Source organism: Galdieria sulphuraria, assembly GCF_000341285.1.
Source record: "Galdieria sulphuraria unplaced genomic scaffold scaf_10, whole genome shotgun sequence".
Taxonomy (NCBI): Eukaryota; Rhodophyta; class Bangiophyceae; order Galdieriales; family Galdieriaceae; genus Galdieria; species Galdieria sulphuraria.
Window position 1 is genome coordinate 172832 of NW_005178465.1, and position 15150 is coordinate 187981.

The 15150-nt window shown below is 38.0% G+C and overlaps 10 protein-coding genes across 12 annotated transcripts; 5 read left to right on the forward strand and 5 right to left on the reverse strand.

Moving 5' to 3' along the window:
• The first annotated feature begins 8 nt into the window (after positions 1 to 8).
• Positions 9 to 1909, forward strand: Gasu_16440 (2-dehydropantoate 2-reductase). Of its 2 annotated transcripts, none has more exons than XM_005707612.1 (7): positions 9 to 347; positions 401 to 553; positions 604 to 771; positions 820 to 924; positions 972 to 1046; positions 1103 to 1208; positions 1253 to 1909. In XM_005707612.1, the coding sequence occupies exons 1-7, from the start codon at positions 12 to 14 to the stop codon at positions 1333 to 1335; spliced, it is 1026 nt and encodes a 341-aa protein (XP_005707669.1). In that variant the 5' UTR covers positions 9 to 11; the 3' UTR covers positions 1336 to 1909. The 2 variants fall into 2 exon arrangements, with proteins under 2 accessions (XP_005707669.1, XP_005707668.1); XM_005707611.1 differs by having other exon boundaries at positions 1253 to 1359.
• On the reverse strand, positions 1364 to 1878 carry Gasu_16450 (uncharacterized protein). The gene is made up of 2 exons (XM_005707613.1): positions 1698 to 1878; positions 1364 to 1643 (listed from the first exon to the last, which is right to left on the reverse strand). Exons 1-2 carry the CDS (start codon positions 1830 to 1832, stop codon positions 1473 to 1475), a joined length of 306 nt encoding a protein of 101 aa, XP_005707670.1. The 5' UTR covers positions 1833 to 1878; the 3' UTR covers positions 1364 to 1472.
• On the forward strand, positions 1889 to 3469 carry Gasu_16460 (uncharacterized protein). Its single transcript, XM_005707614.1, has one exon. It carries the CDS (start codon positions 1928 to 1930, stop codon positions 3353 to 3355), a length of 1428 nt encoding a protein of 475 aa, XP_005707671.1. The 5' UTR covers positions 1889 to 1927; the 3' UTR covers positions 3356 to 3469.
• Positions 3470 to 3628: 159 nt separating this feature from the next.
• On the reverse strand, positions 3629 to 5038 carry Gasu_16470 (GTP-binding protein HflX). Its single transcript, XM_005707615.1, has one exon. It carries the CDS (start codon positions 5029 to 5031, stop codon positions 3670 to 3672), a length of 1362 nt encoding a protein of 453 aa, XP_005707672.1. The 5' UTR covers positions 5032 to 5038; the 3' UTR covers positions 3629 to 3669.
• A 263-nt stretch (positions 5039 to 5301) lies between these two features.
• On the reverse strand, positions 5302 to 5838 carry Gasu_16480 (uncharacterized protein). The gene is made up of 2 exons (XM_005707616.1): positions 5624 to 5838; positions 5302 to 5559 (listed from the first exon to the last, which is right to left on the reverse strand). Exons 1-2 carry the CDS (start codon positions 5811 to 5813, stop codon positions 5450 to 5452), a joined length of 300 nt encoding a protein of 99 aa, XP_005707673.1. The 5' UTR covers positions 5814 to 5838; the 3' UTR covers positions 5302 to 5449.
• Positions 5839 to 5848: 10 nt separating this feature from the next.
• Positions 5849 to 7085, forward strand: Gasu_16490 (hydrolase, alpha/beta fold family protein). The gene is made up of 4 exons (XM_005707617.1): positions 5849 to 6138; positions 6189 to 6349; positions 6402 to 6565; positions 6615 to 7085. Exons 1-4 carry the CDS (start codon positions 5850 to 5852, stop codon positions 6991 to 6993), a joined length of 993 nt encoding a protein of 330 aa, XP_005707674.1. The 5' UTR covers position 5849; the 3' UTR covers positions 6994 to 7085.
• Positions 7086 to 7109: 24 nt separating this feature from the next.
• On the reverse strand, positions 7110 to 7918 carry Gasu_16500 (uncharacterized protein). Its single transcript, XM_005707618.1, has 2 exons — positions 7289 to 7918; positions 7110 to 7241 (listed from the first exon to the last, which is right to left on the reverse strand). Exons 1-2 carry the CDS (start codon positions 7892 to 7894, stop codon positions 7164 to 7166), a joined length of 684 nt encoding a protein of 227 aa, XP_005707675.1. The 5' UTR covers positions 7895 to 7918; the 3' UTR covers positions 7110 to 7163.
• A 20-nt stretch (positions 7919 to 7938) lies between these two features.
• Positions 7939 to 10439, forward strand: Gasu_16510 (uncharacterized protein). Its single transcript, XM_005707619.1, has 5 exons — positions 7939 to 8061; positions 8109 to 9189; positions 9241 to 9616; positions 9667 to 10019; positions 10074 to 10439. Exons 1-5 carry the CDS (start codon positions 8031 to 8033, stop codon positions 10372 to 10374), a joined length of 2142 nt encoding a protein of 713 aa, XP_005707676.1. The 5' UTR covers positions 7939 to 8030; the 3' UTR covers positions 10375 to 10439.
• A 9-nt stretch (positions 10440 to 10448) lies between these two features.
• Positions 10449 to 10849, forward strand: Gasu_16520 (uncharacterized protein). Its single transcript, XM_005707620.1, has 3 exons — positions 10449 to 10572; positions 10618 to 10743; positions 10795 to 10849. The coding sequence occupies exons 1-3, from the start codon at positions 10514 to 10516 to the stop codon at positions 10814 to 10816; spliced, it is 207 nt and encodes a 68-aa protein (XP_005707677.1). The 5' UTR covers positions 10449 to 10513; the 3' UTR covers positions 10817 to 10849.
• On the reverse strand, positions 10781 to 15148 carry Gasu_16530 (regulatory associated protein of mTOR). 2 transcript variants are annotated; one of them, XM_005707621.1, is made up of 9 exons: positions 15067 to 15148; positions 14879 to 15004; positions 14554 to 14826; positions 14031 to 14500; positions 13586 to 13982; positions 13303 to 13533; positions 13064 to 13255; positions 12406 to 13012; positions 10781 to 12353 (listed from the first exon to the last, which is right to left on the reverse strand). In XM_005707621.1, the coding sequence occupies exons 1-9, from the start codon at positions 15136 to 15138 to the stop codon at positions 10891 to 10893; spliced, it is 3831 nt and encodes a 1276-aa protein (XP_005707678.1). In that variant the 5' UTR covers positions 15139 to 15148; the 3' UTR covers positions 10781 to 10890. The 2 variants fall into 2 exon arrangements, with proteins under 2 accessions (XP_005707678.1, XP_005707679.1); XM_005707622.1 differs by having other exon boundaries at positions 10854 to 12353.
• Between the last annotated feature and the right edge of the window lie 2 nt (positions 15149 to 15150).

The window sequence follows — 15150 nt, forward strand, 5'->3', positions numbered from 1 at the left end:
GGAAACGTAAAATGAAAAGATTGGTAGTAATAGGAAATGGAAGCTTAGGTCTATGGTGGTGCTTCCACTTGAGTCAACTACAAAAGAAGTCTTTATGTAAAACATTTCTTCTTACAAGAACTGAGGAAAGTGCTCGATCAATTAGTGAGAATGGAGTTATTGTAGAAGATAAGACAACGGCTGAGTGTATTGTTGAGAAGAACAACAGAACAATACTGAATACTTCGAGTACTGTTAGTTTCCACTGTAATTCTTTTTCCAACACAAAACAACTTTCTAAAGAACTGGAGGATAGTGTAGATATTTTCCTGTTATGTGTGAAGCAATACCAGTTGAAAAGTGCTTTGGTATGGAATATTATTGAGTGTGGGAAACTCTTCTTTATCTTATATTTGTCAAGGAGAATTGTGCTGAGTTATTATCTCCAAAGGGAATGGCCATTTCTTTCTGTAATGGCATTGGAAACCTTGAAACTGTAGCTTCTGTTGTGGGAGTTAACCGTGCAGCTGCTGCAGTTACTTATGAAGCTGTACAAAGGATAAACTCCACAAAGGTATGAACTATATGCTGTTGTATCAACCCAAATAATCCTATCGACCTTAGATCATTCATTGGTCAACTGGTAGAACAGTATTGGCAGATACTTTGACAAACTCACCTGAACTGAACGCAAATATTCAATTCCTTTATGATGTTCTGAGACAACAAAACTTGCCAATAGAGTTATTAAAGTCTGTTGATGCAAGAAAGGAAATATGGAAAAAACTAGCAGTATGCAATTGAATGTCATTTTTATAGTTTCTTTGCTAAATGATATAGGTTAATTGTGTCATTAATCCATTAGCAACGATCATTCACGGAAGAAATGGACTCTTATCAGATAGAATACCTCAAAGTCTATTTGAAGGAATTTGTTGCGAAATTGTAAGTATGCAATAGGAATGATTCCTTGAAGTGACATTTTATCAAAGATAATGACTGCAGAAAGAAATGGTGTTATCTTAGAACTTGATGAGCTCATGGCTCAGGTATTAGAAACTATTCGAGTAGGCAGTCTCATTAATAATAAGAGTTGCTCAGAAGAATTCTAATATGTCGTTAGGAAAGTTCCAATAACATTTGTTCCACTCTTCAAGACATCCAGAGAGGAAGATCGACTGAAATAGACGCTTTGAATGGTGCAGTTGTTCGTCTTGCAAGAAATTTTGGTAAATAATTTTCAAGGATTTGTATTTATGCTGAATATTGTTAGGATTGTTAGTGCCCTATTGTGAAACTCTTTATCATTTGATAAAAGCCATTGAAAAAGGACAAGATACGAATAAGACAGCTTGAACTTTGACTATATTCGAATCACGAAACATATTATTTGAACCCTCATTCAATAGATATGGATAGCCAACACTAGCCTTTTACGTTCAAGTGTATTACAAATATAAATACGGGCAAAAACAACCGCGCTCTTTCGGCTCTTACAGACCGTCGTCACTTGGAGTATTTGAACTGTTGTTTTCCCCTTTCTTGCTTTGAACTCTGGAATCCGAGTGCACTTCATTTCCTACAGAGGCCAGTCCTCTGACTCGGTTCAATTCGTTTTCCAAGAAGTGGACTTTATTGTCCAGTTCCTTGGTGGTTTCCGTAACCTATGACAATCAGGAGATTCAAAGCATTCCTGCAACACTAGAACTGCTTCCTACCTCATCAGACCACTCTTCTATGCTTGAAGTAAGCATATTCCCTGCGAGTTTCAGGTCTCTGTGTAGTTTCACATAACCAACTGAGCAAGCTACCGTCACGCCAGCGAGGAATGCAGCAAAATGGGTTCGAAACATGTTTTTCCCACAAAGAACAGTTTTAGATAAGATGCGATACGATTTTATTCTTTTCCAATTTTTGGATGTAAAAATTCAAGTTGTGTGCAGTACAAATGAAGTTTGCTCATCAATTGGACCGTATCGTAGCAGAGTCTGACGAAGACTATGCAAAGCAATATGTGTCTTATAGAAACCTCAAGAAGGACTTGAGACGTAAAAACAGGCACTTGAAAAAGCTGTTCTCTCAGCAGTCGTTCGTGACAGAGGGAGACTTGTCCAATTCTTCTGTAGTTCCTTTCCCTACGAAAGGAAAAGTCGAAAGCTCAAAAATACTTGAAAACAATGGAAGACACTTTATGTCACCTTTTCATATGGCAACAGAAGTTAATAGCGAATTGACAACCAATCATTCCCAGGAAAGGTTTTCTGGGCCGGAAAAAGCTTTGTCTTCACAAGTTTCTGGGGACGTTACAGAAGACAACATTGAAGAAATCATCCGCGACCAGAAGAAAAATATTTTGGCTGAGGAAGAGTTTGCTACAAATATTGTCTATATCGACCCTAAGGATGCTGCGTTCTTTCATCATTTGGACGAAGAATTAGAAAAAGTAAACCGTTTTTTTCTTCCAAGGGCAAAAGCTCTTCTTGAACGCTATGAATATTTAGAGAAACAGGAGTCCAAGTTGAAGCTTTTCTCTTCTTTCAAGACGCTTAAGGAAAAATTGTTCCCTATTCGAACCCAAAAGGTAAAAGAAGCTTCAGAAGGAAGACTTGAGAGTTCTTCCAATTCCAAAAGTTCTAATGGTTTCGATTGTGCTAGAAACAGTTCTAATGCCGAGAGCACATCATTTGGTTCTTCATCAACTTCTTTGAACAGGAATGAGAAAGATAATTTTGCCTATATTGATAAGCTCAATTCAACTGTTGAAGTTTACAAAGAGGCATTACGATTGCTACAGTATGTGAATGTGAATATCACAGCGTTTCGAAAGATTCTGAAGAAGCACGACAAATTGTGTGAATTGTCGGTTGGGAAACAATATCTACGTTTGAAAGTAGAGTCACAACCGTTTGTACATTCAGCGTTGGCAAAGACTTTGGAAGAATTGGGCTATCGAGGCTCTATTATTGTTTCTTTGGTTAGGAAACGTCCTTCGGAGTTGTCTAATATGGAAGAATATCATTGTCCTATTTGTCTTTCTCTTTTATACAAGCCTATGGCACTTCCTTGTGGTCATCGGTTTTGTGGAAAATGTATAAGTCGTGCTATTTTACTTGACTTTCATTGTCCAGTTTGTCGACACGATTATTCTAGTGGAGTTCGTCTCGAAAGGAAGAAATCTTTGGAGCGTTTTCTGAGAGAGTCATTTCCAGATGCCTGGCAAAAGAGAAAGGAGGAAGTTCTACAAGATGAGAAAGACCGCGAGAGGATATTGGCAAATACTCAACAAAACAATCGACCGCGCGCAACATTATTTGATCCAAGACATGACACGAATAATCACGATCGTGAATATCTAGATACTTGCAGAGTATCATGATTATTTTAATGGTATACATGACTGGCATCTATTGATGAATATAATGAAAGAAAGATACGAAATACAATTTATGTTCCAAACTATTCTTTTGTTAAAGTTATTTTGAACTTGTCCATTTGCATTGGTTTTGTGTATTGCAATGTCATTATTCAGATAGACAGATGGCTTGTAACTTAGAAAGCCATATCAGAGCAATATCTACAATTGGAACTAAGAATAGAAATGAAAGCCACGTGTCATGAATTCTTCTTCCACTATTGAGTCTTTCAACCCCAACACGTATAGTAATTTATTGACTCTCAAGTATTTGGAATTTACAAAGAATATGTTGTATTTCCAGACGCTCCTTGATGATGACGTCCCTTTGCTAATCTTTTCCATTCTTTTTCGTCTTCAAGTTGCCTCATATCGATGTTGTTCTTATCGTTGGAATGCACAGGAACAAAGTATAAAGACTCTTGATCCTCCGTAACACGATATTCTGCAAGAAGTAAAGCAACATTATCAGTTGAGCGACCAAGAATATATATGCCATCTGGTCTATAGTCTTCAACATCCAAAATGCTATACTGATGAATACGAGGCAATAGATCACATCTATTGTACGGTATTAAAGCTTCAATTGGTACTAGTAAAGAACTAAGGGTTTCTCCTAGAATATATACAAGGTCTTGAAGACCTTCACCAGTAGCTGCCGAAACAGCGACATGTTTATCTATCTGAGCAGCCTTCAAACGGATAGAACCGGTGTTGCCTTGAAAACGGTCAATTTTGTTCCAAACAGTTATCATACTCTTTTCAGCTGCACCAATCTCTCGTAAAACTTCCATTACAGCTTTCTGTTGGGACTCAGAAGAAGGAGATGATATATCTACCACATGTAAGAGAATATCCGCAGCAGCTATTTCTTCTAATGTGGCGCGAAATGCAGCGACTAGAGTAGTGGGAAGCTTCTGAATAAAGCCAACAGTATCTGTCATAAGAATGTCTGGATGAACATGAAGTCCAGGTAATCGACATCTACGAGTAGTTGGGTCTAAAGTGGCAAATAAACTATCTTGTACCAAAACTCCAGCATTGGTTAAAGCATTTAACAATGTACTCTTTCCGGCATTGGTATATCCCACAAGAGAAACTACAGGAACTTCAAATTGCCTTCTTTTCTTTCGTTGCCTCGCTCGGTGCGAACGAACGTCTTCCAACTCACCTTTAAGCTGTGAAATACGGCTACTAAGTAGTCGTCTATCGGATTCGATCTGAGTCTCTCCTGGGCCACGGAGTCCAACACCACCAGCACCCGACTGTCTTTCTAGATGGGTCCACAACCTTGTGAGTCTAGGTAGACGATACTGATTCAAGGCTAACTCCACTTGAAGTTTTCCCTCTCTCGTCTTTGCATGCTGTGCAAAGATATCCAAAATCAACGCAGTTCTATCCAAAACATTGACTACTTGCTTGTCTTTTGCTAATTTGCGCTCCAAATTCTTCTGTTGTGAAGGTGAAAGCTCACAGTCAAATACCACAGTATTGCATTCATAGCAAACTAGTAGGCTTCTAATTTCACTAACCTTTCCAGAGCCCACAAAAGTTACGGGATTGGGAGTTTCCAGTCTCTGATATGTCGTTGCCAATACTTCAAGTCCTGCTGTGTGACATAACTCTTGTAACTCTGACATGGTTTCTTCTAAGCTGAAACTACTCGCTTCTAAAAGGCAATCAACTCCGACTATGACACAACTTTGTAGTTTCCTTTCTCCAACAGTAGTCAACGAACACCTCCAGTCCAGTCCTGTGAGCTCAGTGTTGACCTTTCGTATTGTTACACTGTTCCTCCTCCAAAAACAATTTTTCTTATGTCTACAGGTTAATAAACTTAAACACAACTTTTTTTGAAACTTCAACAAAGGGTTTCTACACGAAACTGAAGGGTCAATAAAGCTGACTACATAACTAGCAAACATTTTATTCTGTTGAAATCAATTGCCAAAAAAGTAAATAGCAAAATGTTATATATATATATATATATTGAGTATTGAGTCTGCAGAAATACATACTGTCCAACTGAAAACTTTGTCAAGTAGTGTAAAAAAGATTTCAGAAAATCTCTATTGTTTGCGGTCCTCCATTCCATATTCTCAAAAATATTAGCCAAACTAGAAATAAACTAGACACAATAACTAAAGCCAATTTACTCTTTCGGATATCTAAACGATAAAAAGACCAAGGAAAGTACATAGAAACCCAAAAGTAAGTTAATAACCATCTAACCTTGCTTCACACTTGAACCCAGGTTGAGCTTAACAACAATACCATGTCGGAAAAATAGAACATGAAAAAGCCATAATACAGGAAGTCCCAAATATCCACATAAATACAAACGCCTACTTATACCAACATATTTTCTTTCCACTACTTCCTGTCGGCCACTTGAGTTTAGTATTTCCAACCCAGTCGACATAACTGAGAATTATACGCAAATGAATCTTTATAAAAGATGTTTTGGAGAACTCCTAAGGACTGGATTCGTTTATCTGTAAGCAGACAAATAAGGTTTCGACAACTGCAAACAACTAAGAAATATCAAAATAACTCTGAAGCATTATCAACTCCAGAAAAGAAAGGAGGAGGCTGCGTTGTTCCACTATCTTATTACAAGTTGGAACCAAAGAAGGCTTTCAGTCAGTTGGGAGTCGAAGCAGGAAAGCCTCCTCCTTTGATAGTTCTTCACGGTATATTAGCCTCAGGAAATACTTATCGTTCCGTTTTAAAAAGAGAAGACTTTGGTAAGTTATTTGTGTTCCTTTGTGACTTGTTCAGATTGATTCTTTTAAAGTACCAGAGAGAGAAATATATGCCGTGGATCTAAGGAACCACGGAGCCAGTCCTCATGTACAGGAAATGGCTTATGAAGCAATGGTTAAAGACGTCAAATGTTTTCTTGAGGATAACGGAATTTCCAAGGCCTGTATTTTGGGTCACAGTATGGGTGGAAAAGTAAGGTACTTTTAGCATGAATGATGCCGACGTCTAAAGCACTCTCAATTAGGTAGGTATGCAATTTGCACTGGAGAATCCAGATTGGGTTTCTGAACTAGTGGTGGTGGATATTGCTCCGGTGACCTATCAACAAGAATCAATGGATAAGAATCTTCCAACAGAAGCAGTTTATGCAATGGCAAGGACAAAGCCTCACCAGTGTAAATCTAGAAGGTAATAAGTAGTTTTACTTTAAATTGAATAACTGGAAACATTGCTCTAGTGAAATTGACACTGCTTTGGAGCAACAAGGACTTACTAACGAGAGAGTACGACAGTTTGTGTTAACCAATCTTATTCCCGACGATGAAAAGCCAGGCTACTACAAGTGGCGAGTCAATCTTCACTCTTTGGTTGATTCAATGGAAGCCATGTTGAGCTTTCCATCTATACCAGCTGAACGAGTATTCCGCGGACCAACTTTATTTGTACGGGGAGAAAACTCGCCTTATATTCAGCCAAATATTCACGAAACTACAATCCGTAAATATTTTGTGAACGCTGTGATAAAGACTATTCCTCATACAGGTCATTGGCTGATCTCAGAAGAACCAGACCAGTTTACTCGTTTAGTGAACGAATTTCTCTCTTTGCAAAAATAAAAAGAAACATCGATAGTACGAAAAAGGAATCATTCTACTCCAAAAAGTCGATATCTTCAGCTTCTTTACTGAATGAAGGTTTTTGCCGTTTTTGCTTTCCAAGTTGCTGTAACTTTTCTTCCATTTCTTTGTTTATATCGCGTAAGAAATATATTCGATGTTTTCCTTTTTTAGAAACTTGCTGCGCCTTCAAACTTTCCAATCTTTCTTCTTCTGTTGGAATGCTTTTCGTTGTTTCCTCCATTCCACTTCCACAACATGAAATACAACGCTCCCTTCTTAAGCCTCCACAAACTGGACAATAATATAAGTCACCCCAAACTCTCCGAGGAAGGACTACTTCAATCTGTCGATATCTTATTCGAAAATTATTTCCTGGACCAAATCTTACAAAACCTTGACCATGACAATATTCACAAGTCATCATTCCAATACCTTCACAACGTTCACATAGAAGAGTATTCTTTGATTTATTCGTAAAAGGCTTCATCCACGAAAACTGTGACTTTGAATACTTTACTTGTGAGTGAATTTCTTCAAGGGCATATTCCACAGCGTGCTTCCAACTGCTCTCGTCTGCTGGCAACTCTGTCAGCTCCTTCTCTTCTAATAGTGGGTCAGAAAATACTTCACCAAGATCTACAGGAATATCATTCAAGCCTACACCTCGTCTATGGGAACCCAAGCCTGAACTGATTGGACTTGTCAGTTCTTCCATTGGATGCTTTGACGAGTTCCAATTATCTACAAAGTCCCCAGAGCTCAGACTTTTCCTTGTCGATTTTTTGCTGCGTTTTGGTATACGACTCGATTTGGCTTTTGAGGAGTCCTTTGAATCACCTCCCTTTGCTACAAGGGTCCAACAGTTACGACTCACGTGAGCACTGAAGGTAAACGCCATCCTCCTTGTGAAGTAAATATTCCAATTCAAAAGATGTTTACTCAAAAGTGCTTTTTTACAATTAAAATGTGCTTTGTAGTCGTCTGAATAGTGTTTTCCAATCGAGTGAAAAACGAACGACATGAAATTGAATAAAATGGATCAGACTGAGCAGATGGAGACTTTACGTACGTTCACTGTTTCTTTGTTTATCCTTGTTATTAACCAGACTTAGCTCAAGTTCCTTTTTTTACTCAAGAAGATTGGGAAGCAATTGAAGGTCTTTTAGTACAGAGCCCAACAGCAGAGTCACTTTCTTCAGTCGAAGATAGAAAGGGTGAGTTCAACGGCAAGGATATCCCAGCTAGTTCGGTGACTGTAACTGCACCAAATACCGTGAATAGTTTATTAGAAACAATAAAAAGTGGAAATGGCGTTAGTGATGCCTTTGAAGTCGTTCAGAATTGTCTCCGGGAAGCAGAGTCAAGCTGTGTGGAGGAATATGTGAGCGAAGGAAATAAAGTTGTCAAACTTCGTGATCAAGTCTTGCAGTGCGACACAGACTTGAACGAAATAGAGCAGAAGATAACTTATTGGTCCAGTCGTTTAGCTCTCTTATCGAGGACTACCCAAGAATACTACGAAGAAGCTATCTTAATGAACGAGCGTTTGTTACGCGAAAAGCAGTCACACGGGACTATTTTGCAATTCTTAGAAAACGCTACGTTATCTTCGGAATTAGTTTCAGGAATAATAGAATTGGACCCCTCTAACAAACAATTCGTTCAGTATCTAATTGAACTTCAAGAAAAGGTTTATTTTCTCTCAAAACCTGAAACTCGGGAGTGTGCGGTGATCAAGGATATTCAACCATTTACACAAAAAATGATAAGTCGCGCGAGTGAGAAGGTAAAAGATCATTTGCAGTCAAAGATACAAATGCTGCAGAGTCCGAACACCAACGTACAAATTATTCAGCAAAATGTTTTGTTGAAGCAAAAAGAGTTTTTCAGATTTCTTCGTCAGTGTTCTCCAAAGATATATAAGGAAATAGAAAATTCATATGTATCTGTAATATCTGGAATCTATCAAAGCCTATTTAGGAAGTACACGGACGGATTATTAGCATTGAAGCAGGAAGTGAATCTCAAAGGAGAGAATTTAATCGATGGAAGCTGGTTTGGTCCAAACTTTGGAGGTTCCTTTGTTTCAACAAGCAGCACTGGTGCATTTGTATTGGGGAACCGTATAGAGTCGTTGCGTAAATTGGAAGAACCGGCAGTCGTTTTAGCCATTGCCAAAGAACGTCGTCGAAGGTGAGTGACAAGTTGTTCTTTTCGTGTAGTTATTGAAGCCTTCCAAAATAGGTTGTTTATAGAAGAGATATTTCGATGTTTGATTAAGCTGTTAGTTGACACTTGCACATCCGAATTTCTTTTTGCGTTGGAAACTTTTGGCCCAGAATCTGACATGCTCGTTTTTCAGATACTTAGAGATGTCTTTGCGTTATGCTTTGGTACATTTGAAAGACAATTAACATCAACTTTTGACCTTTTTGGCTGTTTACTCATCATGAAACAGAATGAATTGTTTCGGAATGTCATGGCGACTCGTGAGATTTCTTTGATGGATGACTTTTTTGTAAAAATGGATATCTTGGTAAAGCCTCGTTTCCAAGAACTGATACAACAAAGCATACAAAATGTTGCACAAGCATCATCCAAGCCGCTATTTCCTGGTCAAGTAAGGAGATTTCAATTTTCTTTTTTTTTCCTTCATTTATTCTGTTCTAGGAAGACGTGTCTCCTTTAGCACTTACTAGACGCTATGTAGAATATGCTTCAGGACTTATTCAAGTTATGGTTGAGATGAGCACCAGTGACAAGATGCTGGAAGAAAATATCAAACGACTACGAATGGAATATGTGAGTTTATTGAACAGAATAGGAAATCATTATTCTAGAAAGAAGTCTCGGTCATTGTTTGTAGTAAATAATTTAGATCTAATATGTCTCGTCTTGGAAGAACGGAAGCTGGAACACACGGAAGAATATTCTTTTTATGAATCCATTTTATCCAAGCAGATAAGCACAATTGTAGAGTTGGAACTGGAAGAGCATTTTTCTGATTTTATGGTATTATTCAAGTGAGTTGGTTATTTGTAGAATGATTTCTTTATTTGTTCAATCTCTTTTTTTAGTCGGTATTCCAAAGATCATTCAATAATGGATAACAATGGTGAGTCACAATTCAAGAAAATTTTGAAAGAATTCTCGTCAAACTGGAAGACCAGTTTGGAACACATTCGAGACAATACATTGGATAATTTTCCGAACTTTGAAAGAGGAAAGGATGTAAGAAAGAAGACTATGACTAGACTATTAACGTGCTATCGAGAAATTTATCAAGCTATCGAAGAAAAGCATAACTCATCGTATAGTGCTTTACCTAGTGTTAACAGTTTGATTCATGAGATTCGAAAATATGTTGAGAATTTTTGAAGACTCGATGCTTTGGTATTACTCAACATAACAGTTCCTATTCTTGACCGTGTAATTTCATCTATTACTCTTCATTATCAATCTTTTTCCAACTTGTTGACTGTTCGACTGCTTCTCAGTCTTTTTTTGAGGGAAGAGGATGCAGGGCTTCACTACTACCTCTTTGCTGAAGCCAGGCGTAAGCTCCGCTACTCACAAGTAAGTGTAATATTTAGCTTCTCTTCAAGCCTTAGTTGTGTAAAGTGTTTTGAGAATAGTCTTGTTTTTGTTGCTACTTCTTCTATTTGTTTGTATTCTGTTGGGTATTAACCAACCCCATTCGACCGTGTTGTTCTTCTTGGCGTTGGGACTAACTTTGTCCTACTTGTGGTAAGATAGTGAAAGCAAATATTGACATAATAGAAACTTTTATGGAACAAGGTTTATGTCCTTGAAGGCTTAAAATAAAACAGATATTAAAGGCGTTGACTGTTGAGGAGTTATCTTTCTACAACTGTAGTTGCAGCTTAAGAAGCTTTACGCCTTATTCGACGAGTATATGCTAACAACTGAGTTTTCTAGTCCAATACCAAGATAAGGTTGTTCAATATCGAAAGTAATCCAATTGACGCGATTTTTTGTTTCTGCACAATCTGGTATTTCCAGGCTCTTGAGTAACTCACCTTTTGTATTGAAAATGTCTACGTTGCTTTCTGTTGTCCTACACGCAAACATAGGCAAACAAGTATGTGCTGAAAGAAATCCGACTTGTCCAAGTTGCAATGTTGATATTGTTTCTAAACCAGTTGATAGTTTTCGGGGGTCCCAAACACAAACCACACCATCTTTGGAAGCAGACAATAAATGACCTCCTGTGCTGGACGCTTGGCCAAGAACTCGAACAATAGCGTCATTATGTATTGAATTCTCAATGGGAACCGATTCGATGGAGTTTTGGGTTCTCAAATCAACTGTAAATAGACTTCCATTATCAGTACCTCCAAAAAGACATTGAGGACCCATATTTGCTATTGAACCGGTCCATGTGAGGCTATTTATGCAAGAATCCAATGGAACTCTGCACCTAGCAAAACACATTTCTTGAGGAAGATCCCAAAACCTGATAACACCTGGATTCCTTCGGTTAGTTGCAATTCTTGCACTATAAGGTTCCCAAGACATTGCAAATTTCTTCGAAATGTTAGCTTTAGAGTAGTCGATATTTTCTTCCATATCATCGAATTGAGACCAACATCGACAACTAAAGACCATTCGAATATCTTGATTATACCTGTCAACTCTCCATAGCATAATTGTACTGTCGGAACATGCTGTTAGCAATACATAACGTGTATATGAAGTGATTCTTCCACCAGCTTCACCAATCACTCGCATGGCACATATTTCCCTATCTCCACAAGAAGCAGTGAGTTGTTGAATCCCATTTTCTGGATTCCATTCACTCCATTCACCATTGCGCGTTCCAATAATGAGCTGAGAACACATCGGTGAAAACTTTACACATGTCACTGGCGATCCTCCAAGATCAATGGTTACTTGTTCCTGTAAGTTCTCCATATGATGCCAACGAACATAAACTGGTTTATCAGATAACAGATATCCTTCGTCAATAATGTCCGGCAGATATACCATTTGCTTATTTTGATTATATAGATTTTCAAAGATACTTTGCGGTGATTGGCCTCCTTTAAGACTTTCAGAAATTCGAAGATTCATAATCTCGCCTTGACTCCAATCATACAAAGATGGAAGCCTCCATGCATTTCCTATATGTTGACTCTGCTTTTCGCCATTTTGTGAGTTCATCTCGATATCGTTGTAGTCTACGTCATCGTCATCCATGGTAGAATGAATTTTGAATGCTTCCATTTGTTGTGCAATTCCTTCCAAAGAAACAACCCGAGGAAGTGACGCATTTTTTATATCTGGAATGAAACTTTTAGCAGAACCATCATAATTCTCTGAAATAGACTTTGTTTCTAAAAGATTAGTTAGTTAGTTCTTCAACTATTCTTCTTAAGGCTTCATTACCTCGTCCTTGGATACCTTGGCGCTCATTTCGAAAGGAAGTTTCTGCCAAGTCTCTATAAATTTCGGAAGCAAAGGAAGAAACTTCTATCTGAGGATCTCCTGAGAGATAAAGGAGAACTTGAAGCAAAAAAGTTCCCAAAGGATCTTCTACAAGGTTCCTTTCCATAGAATATCCCACTTTTTTAGGATCACCATCATATAGTGTCTTTATAGTTCTAGCAGTCAATTTGACTACTTCTCTTCTAACCAAAGGAGATGCATCGTCACTTTTCTCTTCGATGATACTAATGATGAAGCCCAGAGCAATATTTCCAAGATCGACACCCAAGTCTCTTATTAACAAAAAATCTTCATATAGTTCCAACTGAAAAGGCATTCCAGGAGGAAGAAATTCTAAAAAATACAAGACAGAAGCACGATTAGCTGGAGCTTCATCACTTCGCAATACTGTTAATGTGGTTCTTATGAAATCATCATTTTCAAAGAGTTCCTCAGCTATCGGAGGATAATTTTTCATAAATTTGGAGAAAAACAGAAAAGACCATCTTCTAACACGCGTGTCCTTTGAAAAAACCGCTTTGGACATCACAGTGTCCAATGCACGAGACTATATCCTTTTAAATTTCATGTTGTGAAGGAAGACACTTTAGAAACTTACTTCGATCAGTTTCTTTGGAGCAAAACCGGAAACAACGGACAAAATGAATAATGCCATCACTTGACTTTCATAGGCTTCTTCCTCATCCGTATCCAAAAAGTCCAACATATAAATGTGACCCTTTTCTCTTACTAGATCTGCAACACATGAACGATCTTGGCAGATTATTTTTCCCCATATGAATACTAATTCCTATTGATTATTCGGTTAGAAAAAGCAAAAATAAAAACTTATCATACTTTTTTCAACTCCATTGACGAGCTCTGTAGTAATTTAAGAATATAAGGAAATACTCCAACTGATAAAGTCAAGTCAACTGCCCAGTCTCCTAATTCTAAGAATCTTCCTATAAGAGTAAGTGCGCGCTTGCGATGATTTTGACTCAGAAGAACCTGCAAAACAATCGGTAACTGCTCAGGAACTGTGGGTTTTTCACTTTCTATTGTTAACCATGTCTCAAATGCAGACAACTGAATTTATGAATAAATATATTCAATAATAAGCTATCGAAGAAGCTCTTACCTGATGCTCAAAAAATGGAATGGATATGTAGGATGCTGAGGTATTCATTCTTTCTCCAAGAATGATATCTCTCCTTATTTCTTCATTGTTGCGAAGATTTTCGTCATCGAAGTAATCCTTTTCAGTTCCCTTTTTCTCATCGGTTGACAATAATGAGGGAAGCTGAGCAAGGCAGAGCTCCATCATATAATCCCATGCATGCCATAAACGATGGTGATTCATTGGAGGAAGTTGAGGATTTGTGATTGGTGTGCAATTGAGAGATTTGAGAATGCGTTCAGCTAACAGAAAATTTCTAAACAACGATGCTACTAATAGATCTTGGCGAAACAATTTATGAAAGAGAGCTCTCGGAAGTGAATTCCATGCGATACAATCCGTTACAGCTGTGAAAACCCTAATCACCTTGTTAGTCCCATTGTCTCGACAAATAAGAATTTTTTACCAATTTAGTTCTCCAAACATTGTTTTCTTGTCATTCACTTTTCCAGGAATGCGATCCAACATTTCTAGACGAACTCCTGAAACCAAAGATCGTGGTAAGAACCATCGAAATGCCATTTGAATAGGAGTAGTCAAGCAAGATGTTAAAATATCTGCTGGAAAATACGGGTTAGTTGGCAGTGTCTCTTCCGCTCCGCATGAAGCAAATATAATACTATCAGAAAAGGATTTTAGTTCATTTTTCCAACCCTCTTTCTCGTTTCCAACTTGAATATCATTTACTTCATCTAAAACTGCATTTGAGGTAGGACTGAGTTTGTCTCTTTTCTTTGCAAACTCAAGAAAAGATGAAAGTATCAAACCTGCATTGGAGCAGTCAAAAACGAAAGCGGATGGAGTTCCTAGCCAGCTTTGAAGTTCAAACAAGGAAAGTTGAACATAATGAGTGAAATTTTCACTAAACAAATAAATCTATATAATTTGGTAAATCTGTAAAACTGAAGGAATTCTGTTCGGCGGATTACCTCTCCCGTTGCTGTTGGTCTGGGAACTCCATGACCATTATAATGAAACAGGACTCTTTCATCCTTGGCTTCACTCCGAAGTTGCAAGCAAAGCTTATGTACATCATCTAACGTTGGCTCCGCAACAAGATGATATTGGGCCTTTGGTTGCCATCTTTCGTATTGTCCTTGTAAAGCCGCACTCACAACCTCAGATGGTCTCTGTGATCCTAATTTTAAAGGATCTATCCAACATTCCAAGGTTGCACAAGGATTAGGTTTTCCCTCTTCATACTGAGCAACAAATGAGGTCGACTGGAATAGTGGAAAAAGTGAACATTCATACCAACTGTGGACCCTCACTCAAGCAAAGAACCAAACCAACGCTAGATATTTTGACTCGATGACGTATCCTCCAGTTTTCTACAACACCAGTATAAGAAAGTCCAGCAGTCTTAGTTGCAAGAGAAACCTATATGAATAGTGGCATTGTTCGGTATAAATGAAACACCAAAGCAATGCTTTTTCGCTTACTTCAAGGGCTTCAAGGTGCTTTTCGTCCAAGTACTTCCATATTTCTGTTCCATGTTCTCGTAATTGAGCCATCAAACAACAAAA

Coding starts and splice junctions, on each gene's coding strand:
- Gasu_16460 (XM_005707614.1), top strand. CDS start 1,928: ATGAAGTTTGCTCATCAATTGGACCGTATCGTAGCAGAGTCTGACGAA.
- Gasu_16440 (XM_005707612.1), top strand. CDS start 12: ATGAAAAGATTGGTAGTAATAGGAAATGGAAGCTTAGGTCTATGGTGG. Junction 1,047..1,102: donor AGGTATTAGAAACTATTCGA/GTAGGCAGTCTC, acceptor ATATGTCGTTAG/GAAAGTTCCAATAACATTTG. Junction 1,209..1,252: donor TCGTCTTGCAAGAAATTTTG/GTAAATAATTTT, acceptor GAATATTGTTAG/GATTGTTAGTGCCCTATTGT.
- Gasu_16520 (XM_005707620.1), top strand. CDS start 10,514: ATGCAGGGCTTCACTACTACCTCTTTGCTGAAGCCAGGCGTAAGCTCC. Junction 10,573..10,617: donor GTAAGCTCCGCTACTCACAA/GTAAGTGTAATA, acceptor AGTTGTGTAAAG/TGTTTTGAGAATAGTCTTGT. Junction 10,744..10,794: donor CTAACTTTGTCCTACTTGTG/GTAAGATAGTGA, acceptor TTATGGAACAAG/GTTTATGTCCTTGAAGGCTT.
- Gasu_16510 (XM_005707619.1), top strand. CDS start 8,031: ATGGATCAGACTGAGCAGATGGAGACTTTAC. Junction 8,062..8,108: donor TGAGCAGATGGAGACTTTAC/GTACGTTCACTG, acceptor AACCAGACTTAG/CTCAAGTTCCTTTTTTTACT. Junction 9,190..9,240: donor GCCAAAGAACGTCGTCGAAG/GTGAGTGACAAG, acceptor CTTCCAAAATAG/GTTGTTTATAGAAGAGATAT.
- Gasu_16530 (XM_005707621.1), bottom strand. CDS start 15,138: ATGGCTCAATTACGAGAACATGGAACAGAAATATGGAAGTACTTGGAC. Junction 14,827..14,878: donor TGAGTGAGGGTCCACAGTTG/GTATGAATGTTC, acceptor TTTGTTGCTCAG/TATGAAGAGGGAAAACCTAA. Junction 13,256..13,302: donor CGTCAATGGAGTTGAAAAAA/GTATGATAAGTT, acceptor AATAATCAATAG/GAATTAGTATTCATATGGGG.
- Gasu_16470 (XM_005707615.1), bottom strand. CDS start 5,031: ATGTCAGAGTTACAAGAGTTATGTCACACAGCAGGACTTGAAGTATTG.
- Gasu_16490 (XM_005707617.1), top strand. CDS start 5,850: ATGTTTTGGAGAACTCCTAAGGACTGGATTCGTTTATCTGTAAGCAGA. Junction 6,350..6,401: donor GTCACAGTATGGGTGGAAAA/GTAAGGTACTTT, acceptor ACTCTCAATTAG/GTAGGTATGCAATTTGCACT. Junction 6,566..6,614: donor CACCAGTGTAAATCTAGAAG/GTAATAAGTAGT, acceptor ACATTGCTCTAG/TGAAATTGACACTGCTTTGG.
- Gasu_16480 (XM_005707616.1), bottom strand. CDS start 5,813: ATGTCGACTGGGTTGGAAATACTAAACTCAAGTGGCCGACAGGAAGTA. Junction 5,560..5,623: donor GGGTTCAAGTGTGAAGCAAG/GTTAGATGGTTA, acceptor TTTATCGTTTAG/ATATCCGAAAGAGTAAATTG.
- Gasu_16500 (XM_005707618.1), bottom strand. CDS start 7,894: ATGGCGTTTACCTTCAGTGCTCACGTGAGTCGTAACTGTTGGACCCTT. Junction 7,242..7,288: donor GTGACTTATATTATTGTCCA/GTTTGTGGAGGC, acceptor ATGTTGTGGAAG/TGGAATGGAGGAAACAACGA.
- Gasu_16450 (XM_005707613.1), bottom strand. CDS start 1,832: ATGTTTCGAACCCATTTTGCTGCATTCCTCGCTGGCGTGACGGTAGCT. Junction 1,644..1,697: donor TAGAAGAGTGGTCTGATGAG/GTAGGAAGCAGT, acceptor TGATTGTCATAG/GTTACGGAAACCACCAAGGA.